At 40.8% G+C, this 14180-nt stretch overlaps 1 protein-coding gene and 1 long non-coding RNA gene across 3 annotated transcripts in view; one reads left to right on the top strand and one right to left on the bottom strand.

Annotated features, from left to right (window-relative positions):
* Window positions 1-1076: 1076 nt before the first annotated feature.
* LOC138104880 (uncharacterized) lies at window positions 1077-2864 on the bottom strand. Its single transcript, XR_011148322.1, has 3 exons — window positions 2604-2864; window positions 1500-1595; window positions 1077-1340 (listed from the first exon to the last, which is right to left on the bottom strand). It is a non-coding gene; the product is annotated as an uncharacterized lncRNA (long non-coding RNA).
* Window positions 2865-3075: 211 nt separating this feature from the next.
* PTPN3 (protein tyrosine phosphatase non-receptor type 3) overlaps window positions 3076-14180 on the top strand; it is a 164750-nt gene continuing 153645 nt past the window's right edge. For both annotated transcript variants that reach the window (XM_069004158.1, XM_069004157.1), the window contains exon 1: window positions 3076-3278. In XM_069004158.1, coding sequence (XP_068860259.1) covers window positions 3152-3278 — 127 coding nt within the window. In that variant the 5' untranslated portion in view covers window positions 3076-3151. The remainder of the gene's footprint in view (window positions 3279-14180) is intronic.

The following is a 14180-nucleotide window of genomic DNA, read 5'->3' as shown; positions in this document are numbered from 1 at the left end:
AGAAAAGATGGCCAATACCTCTTCATACTCTTAATGTCATGACTGCAACAGAATGCTATTGTATGTAAACTTGACTCTTCCTGGTGTTTTGGCTGAAGTTGACAATAGTGGTTCACTTAACTTATTAGAAGGTTTACAGATTTTTAGGATTTGATGTTTAATCAAATGCATTCCCTTATCCGAGTGTTACCTCGAACAAACAGCACAGCTTCAATTGATACTTTTCACTTCTGTGCTGTAAAAAGTTGGAATCAATTCACACAGTGCCTTTTAGTTCCAAAGACTGAGGAACAGTTTTATTTCCTTACCTCTTCCATTCACAGGCAGAATTACACAGAGAGAAAAAAAAATTAAAGTATCGCTTGTGTAATTTGTATACTGTCTCTCTGCAGAAAGCATTTCTTTTTTTTTTATAACAGTTCTTTCCATTGAAATTCAAATTGGACTATGCTTATCTGATGCCCAAGATAAGTTTAATAATGTGCTTCATTTGAGAATGTGATTATTGAGAAGTCACCTACTGCAACTATATGTATTCAGACAATGCAAATGAATACACACTCTTCTGCAAACGCACTTGCAAGAGTTTCTGAGCTTGAAGCTCTAAGTGATTCACCCCATACTAGAAATTGTCAGTGCAGTAACCTTAGGACATCCTAGAACACGACTCTGAAGTTAGTGGATTATGGAGTAAGAAGCAAGTAGGTTATGCATTTATTATATGCATTATTATCCTGGTCTATAATAATGCTGGCTGGCCATGTTAAGTCATGTAGAGAATTATGCTTCAAGACTCAAGAAAGCTTTCAGAATGTGTCAGTATTAATGTGCAATCAGGAGGCATCTCACAAAAAGCTATTTCTCCACATCCACTTACCTTGCTTAATCTCTGGGCTATCACCCATGTTAAAGATATTAGTCTAAGCAAGACAGTGGATAAACAAATATCTATTGAGAAACGTCCTACAGAAAGAGGATGCAAAGGTAAAGAGCAGTAACTTTGCTTCTTCAAAGACCACACAAACAATATAATTCCTGAAAGATTTTGCAAGCTTGTTTTATTTTTCAAGCTTATATGAGTCCTCAGTGTATCATCTCAAGAGTGTTGCCATCATTTGAGATGCCTTCAGCCTCACAGGGAAAGTACATGGATTGTGGCAGCAGCAGCAGAGGCAGGAAAGCCAAGGCAGATCCTCCTGCTCTTCTCACAGCCCAGCTACTGATGTCTTCCCAAGTAGAGCAGGTGAAAAATTATTTGCTCTACACTCCAGGGGAAAATTAGTTCACTGTTGTGCCCTTTACAGTCCTCCTCGTTGAGGAAGGCTCCCTGATGAGCAACACTGCAGAAGTGGATGAATACATGCACAGAACAACAAATTGGTTTGGGCTGGAAGAGATCTTTAAAGATCATCTAATCCAAGCCCTCTGCCGTGGGCAGGCAAATTTTTCACTAGACCAGGTTCCTTAAAGTACTGACCAGTCTGACCTTGGACACTTACAATGACGGAGCATCCACAACTTCTCTCGGTGCCTCCTTCATTTTGTTCACTGAAGTGTTAAAAGAAGTACAAGGCTCCCATATGAGTGAATTCAACCTGTGGAAAAAAGAACTTTGCATCAATCTGTTCAATCTTACTTGCACATGAATAAACTGAAACAAAACTGATCTTTGTAAGCTTTGTTGAGCTTGTTTTCAAAGAGAGAGAAAGAAAATGAAGGCAAGGGTTTAGACCTATTGAGTATAATGTAAGTACTCACAGGCTGTAAAATGAGAGATTTTATTAACCTAGGTGAGAGAAAAGCAGGAAATTCCCATATTATATCATTTTCCACTGAGGAACCTCTGGTGGACTTGCTATTTCCAGGAGGGCGTAGTGTTCCTAGAAGTGAGAATTGATTTAGATTTTTCTCTCATCATTCCACTGTGAAAACAGAATCTGAGCTTTTGCCAAACTCTGTAGGAGTATCTCTTTTTTAAAATCATTATTACAATAAGGTCAAGTTCTTTTTAAAACAAAACAGTTTATATGCATAAAATCTCATATGCTTGGTGTTTATTGTCTGCCACATCCTAATATTTTAGAAGTGTACAATAATGATAGCTTCCTCTTTCATGCTGCCTTTTGTAAAGAGATTTCAAAGCATTTCCCAAAGAAAGTGAACTGTAATTATGCACGTGGTATAGATGGGGAAACAGAAACACCAAGAGGTAAAGCAATATGCCCAAGGTAACAGGACAAATTAGAGACAGTCAGGCATAAATCCCATGTCTCCTCTTTTTGCTTCCTTGCTAACCACAGCCTCACTTGGAGATGGTATCATCAGCTTGTAAAAGCAGTAGGGAACTGTTGTGGGAGTACTACAAGATGCAACCTGGTGTGAAGCTGATACAGGATCAGACTCAGGGTCCACCTGCAATCCTTCTTAGTCACAGGGGTAACAGGTAAATGGTAACTTCGCCGAGCTGAGAGGGGCTTGCAGTGCTGGGATCTCCTCACTGAACCTTGGGTGGGTAGACAGGGGCTGCTGAAAGGCAGACCAACCTCCATGGCTGCTGCATGGAGGAATCCTCCCTGCAAGCACTGAGGCACTAATAACCTCACCTTCCTGAGGATGCATTCCTCAGAAATCGGGTCGACAAAATTTTTCCCCGTCAGTAGCAGTCAGAGTGGCTGATCATGGAGACAGAGGCCTCTGTAAAGCAATGTGGAGCTGCTTTGTCCCACAGGACATCGTGTCTTGGAGAGCTGCAGAGGCAGCCCTCACCACCTCGTTGCACAGCAGAAGGATTCCTGCTCTCCCACAGCACAGAAGCATCCGAACTCTACCGCTATTTGTGGTTTATTTGGCATGTTAAGATTGATTTGAAATTATTTCCTGTGTATTCACAAACCCAGCGAGTAGTTTCCCTTTAAAATGCACCAGCTGTGACATTGGGCAGGTTCTGTAATTTCAAATGAGGCGCTAAGAGACTACTCCTTTCAACAGCTTTTTTTTAATGAGGGTGGGTATCTGTTGCAATGAATCAATTAAAACTCTTCTGACACACAAGTTGTGTGTTGCCAGACTCGTTTCACAGGTTCCTCAGGAGGGAGGATAACATGTGACAGCACACAGAAGCCAAGAGTACTGGAGAAGATCATAAGCGTGCATGAGTGAGCTTAGCTTTCCAAAATATTTTTTTAAAGCGCTATTCCAAGGACCACTGACCCCTGCAACAGACAGCACCATGGTGGAGCAAGAGATGCTGCTGTCATGTGCCTATCCTCAAGAAAAGTGTAAGTGACCAAATATGATTTTGTATGAGAAATGAAAACAGGACACTGGAGGAAGGAAATGAAAGGAATTATCTAGGTTGTATAATTGAAAAGACTGAGGGAGTAGAGGGGAAATGCTAAAATAAGGAAATAAGGAAGCTATTAACTTTATATTGTAGGCATGCAATTGAAATACGATTAGTGTACTTGCAAGCAAAAGAAAGGATGCTGGTATGCACAACTCTGATATAAAAGCTTCTTGAAGAAACTTACTTTAATCTTTGACTTTCTGCTTGTATTTGCAAAGTGCTGTGGCGTGGAGCTCCTTGTGTGGTGGGGAATGTGAACAATGAGCTTTGATTTAGTAACTTAAGGAGCAAACTGGAGTGCAAAGAAAGCGTTTTCAAGAAAGACATGGTGTGGTTAAAACTAATGTTTTAGGCTTTGTTAACAATACAATGCCTCTTTTTCCTAAGACACCAGCACGTTTTCTGATATTTTATCCAAAAGTCAGCTGAGATTAGGGTACAGTGGGAATATACCCAAATCCATCCCTCCTTCCTGATAGCACACTGTCACAGAACTTCTTTGCCAGCCAGAAATGTTGTTTTTATTACCAGAAAATATAATACAGGCAACAAACCAAATAAAGTCTGTACATACTGTTTTATAAAATGTCTGGGAATGTTTCAAAAGACTAGTGAAAAACCAAGTCAGACTTCCAGCATGCCAAAGACAAGCAAGACAGAAAGGCAGAAATGTAGCTGACTACAATGAAGTCGGGTAACTAAGTCTGGACTGGACATGTCTGAACAAAATATTAAGCAAATGTAGAAATGGAACTGGTATGTCCTGAAGCCACTTCAGTGCACTGCCAGAACAAAATTCAGTGCAAAAAAACCTCCTCCTCCCTTTCAACTCAAGAAATATTGCTTTTTGAATGGCCTAGCTTGCTTTGGCAAATTCCTGAGGAGGTTATTTAAAACTTACTCCAGACTGAAGGATTGTCTTTGTTCCGTGTGTAAAAATATCACTTTGTACAGAGCTTTGTGTTCGTTATCGGGATGTCAGCAAAGATGCAGTTTACCTGTGGAGAGATGTTTTCAGTTTTGTCTTGTTTTCTACTCCCTACTTTGTATATGCAAAAGGCAAGAGAGATAAAAATCATCCTTACCACAGTGTCCTGTTGAGCTGCCTTAGAAGCTTATAACCAACGGACTGCAACAGAGCTTAAATGAAACCTGGAGTTAAAATATCTGTGCTATTGAAAAAACCCAACCAAACCCTACTTTCCTTTCTGCTGCCTAGTGTCCTACTAAAGGTTTTTAAAAAGCAGGATGACAATACTTTATTTTTAGCTTTGCTGTAACCTCAGCAATATAAGTGATAGGGTTTTTTTCTTTCTGTTGTTCGCTTTAATGTTAAATAGAAAATGGGAATCTTTGGGTGTTAAAATCATCCAATTGCCTTTTATGGAAGACATAAAAGGTCACTGGACCTCTCAAATTGCTCATTTTTTTATATGAAATTTAACTTCTTACTGTGTGTCATTGTATTTGTGTGTGTGTGAGAGAGAGATTTCTCAGTCTCAGTTTGGCTGTCAAAGTCACAGGAATGTGACATGAGGCACTATAGGGGCTGAAAAAGTTGCATAGAGAATTCAAATCAAGCCCAAAGGAGCTAAATCCATAGGAGTAAGGAAGCCATGTAATACCTCAGGATGGATGAGCTGGGTCCACTAATTACACCTTCTGGTGGCATGAATCAGCAGTGACCCCCCTGAAGCCAATTGAGTTACCCCATGGGCTTAAGAAAGGACTATGTGGAGGACCAGCCTCACTGCATTTACAGTATTAAGCCTTTGCCCAGAACAGGTAGGGTGTGTATCTGACATGTTAAAAACACCAATAGAGCACTGAATGGGTTCATTCTAGCTGTAAAGGGTCAAATTATGCCTCAGTGGGTGATGCTTTTCAGCTCAAAATGAAGGGGTTTCTTGGATTGATCCAAGAGGCCAACCTGCTGTAGATTTTTGCTTATAAATAAATACCTAAATCTTTCAAGAAATTTTTTCTGCTAAGCAAAATGAGCATGGTACATCTTTGGAAGCCTGCACCTACTTGTTGGGAGCTGTTGGTTTGCTACCTGTTGCTGTGTGAAGTCAACAAGAAACTCAAAACTTTACACCTGAACCAAAGGTCTAGCTGTCTGTGTTGATTCATTTCCATGTGCCCTCAGCTTAATGCCATTTGCCTCCCTAAAAGTCTTTTGAGGAAAAACTAAGATATTTGTGGTTTGGGTTTTGTTTTTTTTTTTTTTTGTTTTTTTTTTTTTTTTGACCTCCAAGACACACCAGGATGGTCACAACGCTGAAAAATTAGCCCGTGGTTAGTTATGGGGCATGTTTTTCATAGAACCATGATGGTCTCATGCTGTAGTGCCAGGTTATTATTATCTACAGGCATATACTTTCTCTTCCCTTGTGAATATGAGCTGGGGTTTTTGGTGGTCTGTAGCCCTATTTCACCAGGTATTTGGAGCAAATTTTGTTGAAGCCATTAGAAATTCTCTTGGCAGAGGGAGCTTTCAAAGGAAAAATAGTAAATTAGACATTGCAATGGATTTTACTCCTCTTAGAAAGCAAAAAGTGTATCAAATATGTAGTTCCTCCTAGAAAGCGATAAACAGTTCTAAACTATGTGGCATAGTCCTAGGTATTCCCAAATATCTGCTTGCAGATGTAAATTTTCAAGGAAAATAACAGAAACTATCTTTTTGCACTTCTCCCTTTGAGTTATTAGTTATTTTAATAATGGTTTCATATTTTTTCATGTATTTTGAATATCTTATGTTAGGCTTCATCTTTAGGTAATATTTGTACATTTCCAAAGCCCAAATATAGATTTTTTTTTTTTCTTTTTTTAACTCTAGAAGAGCATATGACAAAAATACAGTGGTCTAAACTTTTATTTAAAAACCCCAAAAAACAACCAATCAACCAAAAAACCAAACCAAAAGAAACAAAAATTCACCAACAAACAAACAAAAATCCCTCAAAAAAACTCCAATGCTTTTGTGCTTGTACTTTAATCTTCTGTCACACAGTTAATAGCTACTTTTTTTTTTTTTCAATTATTCCAAAAGCAAATCACCTTTATGTTAAAACCAAAAAAGGTATTTCAACCAAAAATTATTTGTGTTTGGGGCGAGGGTTGGATTTTTCTGTTTGTTTCCTTGTTTTTGATGACTGTTTCTCAGCTATGAAATGTCAAACACAAATTCAGGGTGGCTTACTTAGATTTCAGATTTGAAAAAACATTGTACAACTAATATATTTCATTCTTGCTGTCTAAGAACGGCACTGTGGTATTATGTGTGTGCTGATGAGAAGATGTGGGAGACTTCTGTTCTCTCTCTGTCTTGAGAAGACAAAAATGTGGTGGTTGCCTAGGAGGAGTATTTAAAAAGTCTTTATCTGAAACAATTTTCCCAAACACTTGCTCATTCTCAGTCTCATTTTTTTATTTTCATTTTTAAAAATTTTCATATCTAAAGTTTTTGTTTGATCATGTCAGAATGCATTCTTTTAGACTTAAACTTTTAAGTGAATGATCATCCTCAAAGCAAGATGATTCCCTGTTAACAATATCACTTTTATAATCACTTCTCAAATTTGCCAGTAAAGACTTCTTTTCCTTTGTCTTGTTTGGATTGTGGATTAACACATTAAATCATATCAGACTAAGAACTGGTCTCAGGTGGATCACAAGAAAAACAGCCCTAGTTATCTCCTGATGAACAGCTACCTTTTTAAAACCTAATGGGGAATCAATTTCTAATCCATCCAGCACACTCTCTGTAAGTTCCAGTAAATGCACATCTTAAATCAAAATGTCACGCACAGTTAAATTGCATGTCTTGGAAAAATCAAAATATACTGTTCCAAGACAGATACAGTTCTTGAGCAGAGCTGTCATACTGTCAAAACAAAAGATTTATTTCAGGAAATTTGTTTTCCAGGGAACTGTGCTGCCTGTCAGCTTTTTTGGCTCTGATTTTTTGATATCTTGCCAAATTAATACATCAGTGTATGTCAATGCAACCTATAGCTGTAGTCAGCTAATAGGAAATGAAGTCTGTATCACTCCTGACTTTCTCTGAAGATCAGAAATGTCCAAAGGAAGAAAAAATAAACTGAAAACAAGACAAAAGTAATACACATGCTATTCACATGCTCCTCCACTCAGAGCCACATTGAAAGATATCCATGTGAATTCCTCTGTGTTGACTTATCTTTGGAGGAAGGGCTTATGCAAGGGTGGAGCCCAGGCAGGTATATAAGAAGGACAAATGCACCTGTCAAAGGTTACAGAGAAGTATATTTGGGGAAACAGTTAATGTTCCTTCTGAGTAGACTGGCCACTAAAAAGCTTCTCCACATAAAGTTGCTGTAACCAGTGCTGACTACTCATTTTGCTCAGGTTACCTTAGTTGTCCCATAAAAATGCCAGGCTTAGCTGGAAAAGGAGATGGAGCAAACACATGGACTCTGCAGGCTCCTCCAGGGGCCTGGCAGCTGCATAAAGGCTGCTCAAGAACCCCGAGGATGCAGGGCCTTTGCCCACACAGCGTCCTTGTGTTTAATGTTTTGCTGTTTGTGCTGCTGTGGTAACGCGGGTGGGAATGCTACCAGCAGCTGCAGGCGTTCAGCTCCCCCCGCAGGAAGATGGGCTCTGAGGGCCAGTGGGAGGCTGGCCTAGGCTAACTTTGCAAGAAAGGGAAACAATGTTCACGGAGAAAACAGCAGAAGCACGTTTAAAATGGACTCAGAATTCATCTGCGATATCGCTCAGCACACAGGTCACATCTCAGAGGCATCGTGCACACATCTACAGCCCACTGCAGTCCTGGGTCTGGGAAGGTTTCTGGCTCTTGAGGTTTTTTTCTTCAATCACATTTGTGAGGTTTCTGCTGTACTGGATTCCTAAGAGGTAGAATTTCTACTGCATTGGCCACATAGAGCTGTTGGTAGTGAAGGGTCTACTTGTAGTTCTTGCCATACCGTAGCACATCCTTGCCTATGAAAAATAAAACAAAAAACAAACAAAACCCCAAAACAACAAGAAAAAAAACCCCAAACACCAACCAAACAAAAAAAGCCCAACACCAAACAACAAAACAAAAAATCAAAACACAAAACCAAACCAAAACAAGAAGCCCTCAAAACCAATCCTGCTATCATATTTTTGACCCTATTATGCTGTCAAAGTTGTAATGAGGTAACTGAGGACAAAATTTCACATGGTGTTTCCTTCCCGAGGGATGGAGTTTGGAGCACTGCAGTCTGCAGGAGACTCTATCCCGTGCTGCTCATTTAAAAGGAGAGAGGTGTCAGATGCATTTTGATGGTATTTTCCTGACGTGGGACTTGGCCCAGCTGAGACATTTAAGACTAAAATCCCAATAAATCTGGTGGTGATTAAGTTCAAAAACTTATTTGCTCTTCAGTTTACCAAGATCTTGGAGCTGTACGTATCCTGAGATGTCCCAATTTTAGTGGAGTTGAGTGAGTAATTCAAGGGTCACTTTGTACATATCCCTAACTAAGACTATTGTAGGGAAAATTGGTCCCACAAGTGTACTCTAAGCATACTCAGCTTTCAGGGAGATATTTCTCACCTTATTATGTGCAGTGACTCTTGCTTTTTGCTGCCAAAATGCAAAATTCCTCTCCTCTACCTGAGCACTTCATAGTAGACTGAGTATTTACTTTAGAGGACTTGGAGATTTTCGTTCCCTATTTGAATAGGAAATGTTCAAATCTCTCCAGTCTCTTGAGAGAAAGCCATGCCAAGCTACTCTGGCAGCAGGCAGTCCCACTTCAACCACACCACCTGCCTGGTGCTGGTTACTCACTCCACACAGAGCTGGACAGGCCTGAGTTTTAGTTTCCCTGCTGGGACTTCTTTTTCTTGTCATTCACATTCTACCAGCAGTGGTTAAAACACAGAAAACTGGGGAGAGACAAGGGCCAGAAACCTGGATGCCCTCATGCCAGGTGAGTGTTCTGAGCATGAGGAGACATGACTTGGTTGCCTAATATGCTCTTTCTCTTTATGGACTAGTGTATCTTGAAATGTTTCCTGCACAGTTGCAGATGGAGGATGAGGAGCACATCCCTCCAGCCCACTCACACTGACCTACTTTAGAGCTGCTAATGGCATCAGCTCGGGGGGAGGAGGGTGGGCAGGAAATGAAGCCCCCTTCCCACGCACACTGTGCAGCCAAAGCAGGGAACCAAACTTAGGACATCCGATTCCCAGGTCACTGCTTTAGCAGCAGGGTCTTCTATGATTGTGTGGCAACTGTGGCAAAGAGGGAACATTAAAAAGAGTAAGTCCTGCACAGTTCTTGGAAGGGAAGGAGAAAAAAAGAAAAATAAATAAAGGGTGGGGAAAAACCCACAAAGTTATATTTTGGAAGGGGTCCAGTTTGCAGATCCCAACAAAATGCAAGTATCTCCTTGCAGGTCTGACAGGTGGGTTTTAAGGCTTCTCTCCCCACCCAGCCAGTTTTATTGGCTAGGTCTAAGCAGGTACATGCTAAGCTGCTTGGGGTTGTTATTGCAAGCTCCTAACACTCTTTGTGCACTTTATGGATCTATTGCTCAGGATTCAGACTCCGCTCAAAGGCCTGAGATCTTAAATACGAGGTGTTACATCAACTTAACGCTGAGTCACCTAAGCCCTTTATTGAATCTGGCCCCAGTGCATTTTTCAGGCTTATTTGCAGAGCAGCAGCTATTATTACCAGCAGTAACTGGGTTAATAACAGGGCCTCCAAGAAAGAAAGCAATTTGTAACACCTGTGATGCTTTGACTGAAACATGTTCATTATCCCCGTTCCCAGTTATGTAATAGGGAGAACAATATCAAAAAAATACTTCTCCTCGCAGAAACCTCTAGGTACCGCTGCCTGTATATGGCCACTGTATCCTGTTTGCTCAGACTTACATGGTTACAGTTGCCTGGAACATCCTCAGCAGAATGCCCCTTGAGTTTTGGTAACTGGGCATGGGTTAAAAAAAGCAAATACAACAAATACACAAAAAAACCCCAAAATACTTAAAAAACCTAAACAACAAAACAAACAAAAAAACCCCAACAACAACAACAACAACAAACCCAGACAAAAAGACATTTATTTTCACTGTGGACAGACAGTTGTTGCACACTTGAAGTCTGACAGATGTGGTTTTCTGGCAAGTGGGTGAGAAAAAAGCAGTATCTTGAATCATGTTAAGGGGAAGGGTGAGGCTTTTCTTCTTCAGTTTGGGAGAAAAAGATTTGAAAACTTTCAAAGTTGTTCTTAGCAGCTCTACATGCAACATATGGTCCTTCCTGAGCTTTTAACCATTCCCAATGTGGGACTCTGCCAAATGAAAGTTAAACAAAAGCTACCCTTACAAAAATATTTAGGAAGCCCTGTTTTAGAAGTGAGTGCACATGTTGGCTGTGACTCAGAGCACACCCACACACTGGGTAGATAGATTAGCATCTAAACCACTAGGCAAGCTCCAATTCTTGCTCAGAAGGTCAAAAAAGCCTGGGAAATGTCCACTGCTCCCTTTCTCCTCAGAACAATTATTTTTTTCCAGATTACAAAGTCATTTTGGATGGCACTGCAGCAGTGAAGTCAATTGATTTATAGTTATAAACAATTGTATTCCAAGTCAGGAACCAATTTTGTAATTTCTGGACAAAAGAATAAAGTAGAGATCAAAAAAAAAAAAAAAAAAAAAAAAAAAAGACAAAGGAAAAAAATGTAACCAAAAGGCCCAACACTCCAAAAGCCAAACCGTTTCCTTTGGATTGGTTTCTTTTAACATTTGTTTTTGCTGCACAGAAACCAATGGGATTCATAAAATATTTGCTAGGGAGGCACATATTAATGGAAAAGAGATGAAAGCCAAAATCGTCCTTGATAATACATTTTGTCCAGAACTGGAAAAGGTCAAACCTGATGTAGTTTGTTTTCTTTTCTAATTTGGTGTCATATTATGAGCTCAAAATACCGAGACTGCCACATGCATTTCACTTGGCTTCCACATACGGTAGCTGGCCTGTTTCCAAGGCACCTGTGACTGAAGTCCCCGCAGCTCCTTCGGTGTTGTTAGGAAGGTAATGGATGCCCACCTTTCCTGCCCTGCTTCCCACACTGAGGAGACACAGGGAAGAAGCTGGGCTAGAGCTAATAGCACTAGGAACCTTTATTAGGCTAGAAATTTGGTTGTCCTGAAATTTGAGGTACCTGCTAACCAGGAGAGGAAAAAAGACTATCAATAAACTTTTCCATACTGATGCATGTTTTATGGATTGTGGCTGAAAGGCTTTTAATGTAGCACTAGAAGTTGTGGGTTGTCCTGAAAACCAAGGTTTAGTCTGTTCTAGAAACCTCAGACATTCATACAACCTAAAACATGAACAAGAATATTGGTGAAGTCAAAGTGAAGCAAATAAAACTCAAAGCTTCTAGAGATGACAAAAATATGTAAATGAGACAGATGCAGAAGTCAGAACTAAAAACACTTTACAGATTTCCAGCCATGGTATCACATCAAAATCTGACTGAAATGGGAAGCTGGCTAGTTAGGTAATTCTTGTGACATCAGGCATTCTAAGATAGTGCCAGGCTTTTTCTCAGTGCTTCATTCTGTACTTTTACTGTTGTGGCTGAGATAATAAGGAGGCAAATAATATGTGGTGGGTGGGCAGAGTGACAGCAGAGTCTGAATGGAAAAAACCACTTTTTCCTTTTTCTTTTACTGATGATGGAGTAAAAGGGTCAGAAAAGCCCCACGATGTGAGTTTCAGTAACATAGAAAGAGCCTGGAGCTATATTCACTATTACAGACTTGCCATGGAGGAAATACAACAGATTGACAGGATGTATGACCATTATTAATATTTCAGTCATACAGGCAAAGCAGAGATTAGTTAAATCTTTATTAATAGTTAATCCCTTGCAAAACCAGGGGTGGAAATACTAACTCACCTTGATGGCTTGTGGTTTGGATTTCTTTTCCCCCAGTGTGGTTTTTCACTGTGCTGCCTGTTGTTCTCATTGTTCAGAGACAAATGGCCTTATGATCCCCCTAGAGATTCCTTTCCCAATGTTAAAACCAGCAGGAATGAGAAAGAGGAAAAATAAATGGCAGGAACAAGATGGCTTTTCTATTTTCATTCCTCCCACTGGTGCTGTGTCAGAGGTAGTCCAAGAAGTGTCTAGAACGAGTGTTCAGTAAAACCTGCTTTTCTTCTGCATTTGCAGTGCCATTTCAACAAGTTAGATCTTGTTCCCTCTTCTAGAGTAACCATCATGTGTTCAACAGTGAGGGTGCTCTTGCCAAAACATTTTTCTTATCAGGATTATTCTTTTGCAAGATAAAATATCAAAGACTCTGTATTATTAATCTTTTGAACTTTGCCTGTTAATAAATACAGAATTCTCTCTGGCCTCAGAAATGTTTTCCAATAACTCCTTTTCTTTGAGTGGAAGTTTCGAAGTTTATCAGAGCTATTTGGGACACTATTCTTAATTGGATTTTTCTTCTTTATTGAAAAAAAAGAGAACAACCACCTTTCATTAAGAATATTTTTCATTTTCATTCAATTTTATTTTACTTATTAAATTAAAGAGGGCATGCCTTTTCCTCCCACCACAGTGCTGTAAGAAGGAGTTAGCCAACCATCCTACAAGTAGTTCATGCTCAGAGAAAGCAATACTGGGCAATTTTGCTTGACTTCACTAAAGTGAAATTATCCAGGGGGAAGAAAAAAGCATGTTGCTGTAGGAAGGTGCTGCCCTAACCATGGAGATCACCCTCAGGAGGAGTGCAGGACCCCTGCTTCTCTGGAGCTGCAGCATTCCCCAGGTGTGCAGAGTGACAGCCACCATGGTCATGACACAGGACAGGCTGGCAGCACCTGCGTCCCTCTTGTTTTGTGACTATCTGAGGTGACAGGAAGCTATTGACCATTAAGTCTGTTTAATAGCTACTAGTCATGGCTTCTGTGACAGAAAAGCCTATGGAAACTGGGGTTCTGCTCTGCCATTTTAGATTTTGCCTGAGGCATTTGTTTGTATGTTGAGAGAGGGCTCAGGCAAGCTGTCTTCCATCCACACCTCAGTATCAGAGTGTGCAGCTTTTCCTTGCTGCTTCCATGTTAGCTTTTCTTCCTTTGCAATACCAGCTTCCCCTCACTGATGATCAGAGAGGGCTCTGCTCCTGACTATGAGAGGGGAAGACCTTGGATGAGCCAGCTGTGTAGATATCTGCCCTTCCCCTGGGGAGGCCAGAAGGGTGGAATGCTGTATTGGGTTTGCATGGTGAGGTTTTGGTAGCTGGAGACAGGGCTACCGGCAGGGATTCTGTGAGAAGTTGCTTCCCCCATGTTTGATGGAGCCAGTGCCAGTTGGCTCCAAAATGGACCTGCTGCTGGCCAAGGCTGAGCCCATCAGCAACAGTGGCAGGACTTCTGGGATAACATATTTAAGAAGGAGGAAAACTTACTGCGTGAAAGCAACTGCAGCCAGAGAGAGGAGTGAGAATATGTGAGAAGAATAGCCTTGAAGACCCAAAGTCAGTGGAGAAAGAGGAGCAGGAGGTACTCCAGGCCCTGGAGCAGTGGTTCCCCTGCAGCCCATGGTTCAGACCATGGTGAGGCAGCTGTGCCTCTGCAGCCCATGGAGGAGCACAGATCCACCCTGAAGCGCATGGAGGACCCCACACCAGAGTAGGTGGATGTACCTGAAGGACCCCATAGGAAGACCAGGTTGGAGCAGGCTCCTGGCAGGATCTGTGGCCCCATGGAGAGAGGAGTCTACATGGGAGCAGGTTTGCTGTCAGGACTTGAGACCTGT

Source organism: Aphelocoma coerulescens, chromosome 2, assembly GCF_041296385.1.
Source record: "Aphelocoma coerulescens isolate FSJ_1873_10779 chromosome 2, UR_Acoe_1.0, whole genome shotgun sequence".
Lineage (NCBI taxonomy): Eukaryota > Metazoa > Chordata > Aves > Passeriformes > Corvidae > Aphelocoma > Aphelocoma coerulescens.
This window is presented reverse-complemented; position numbering and strand designations above follow the sequence as displayed.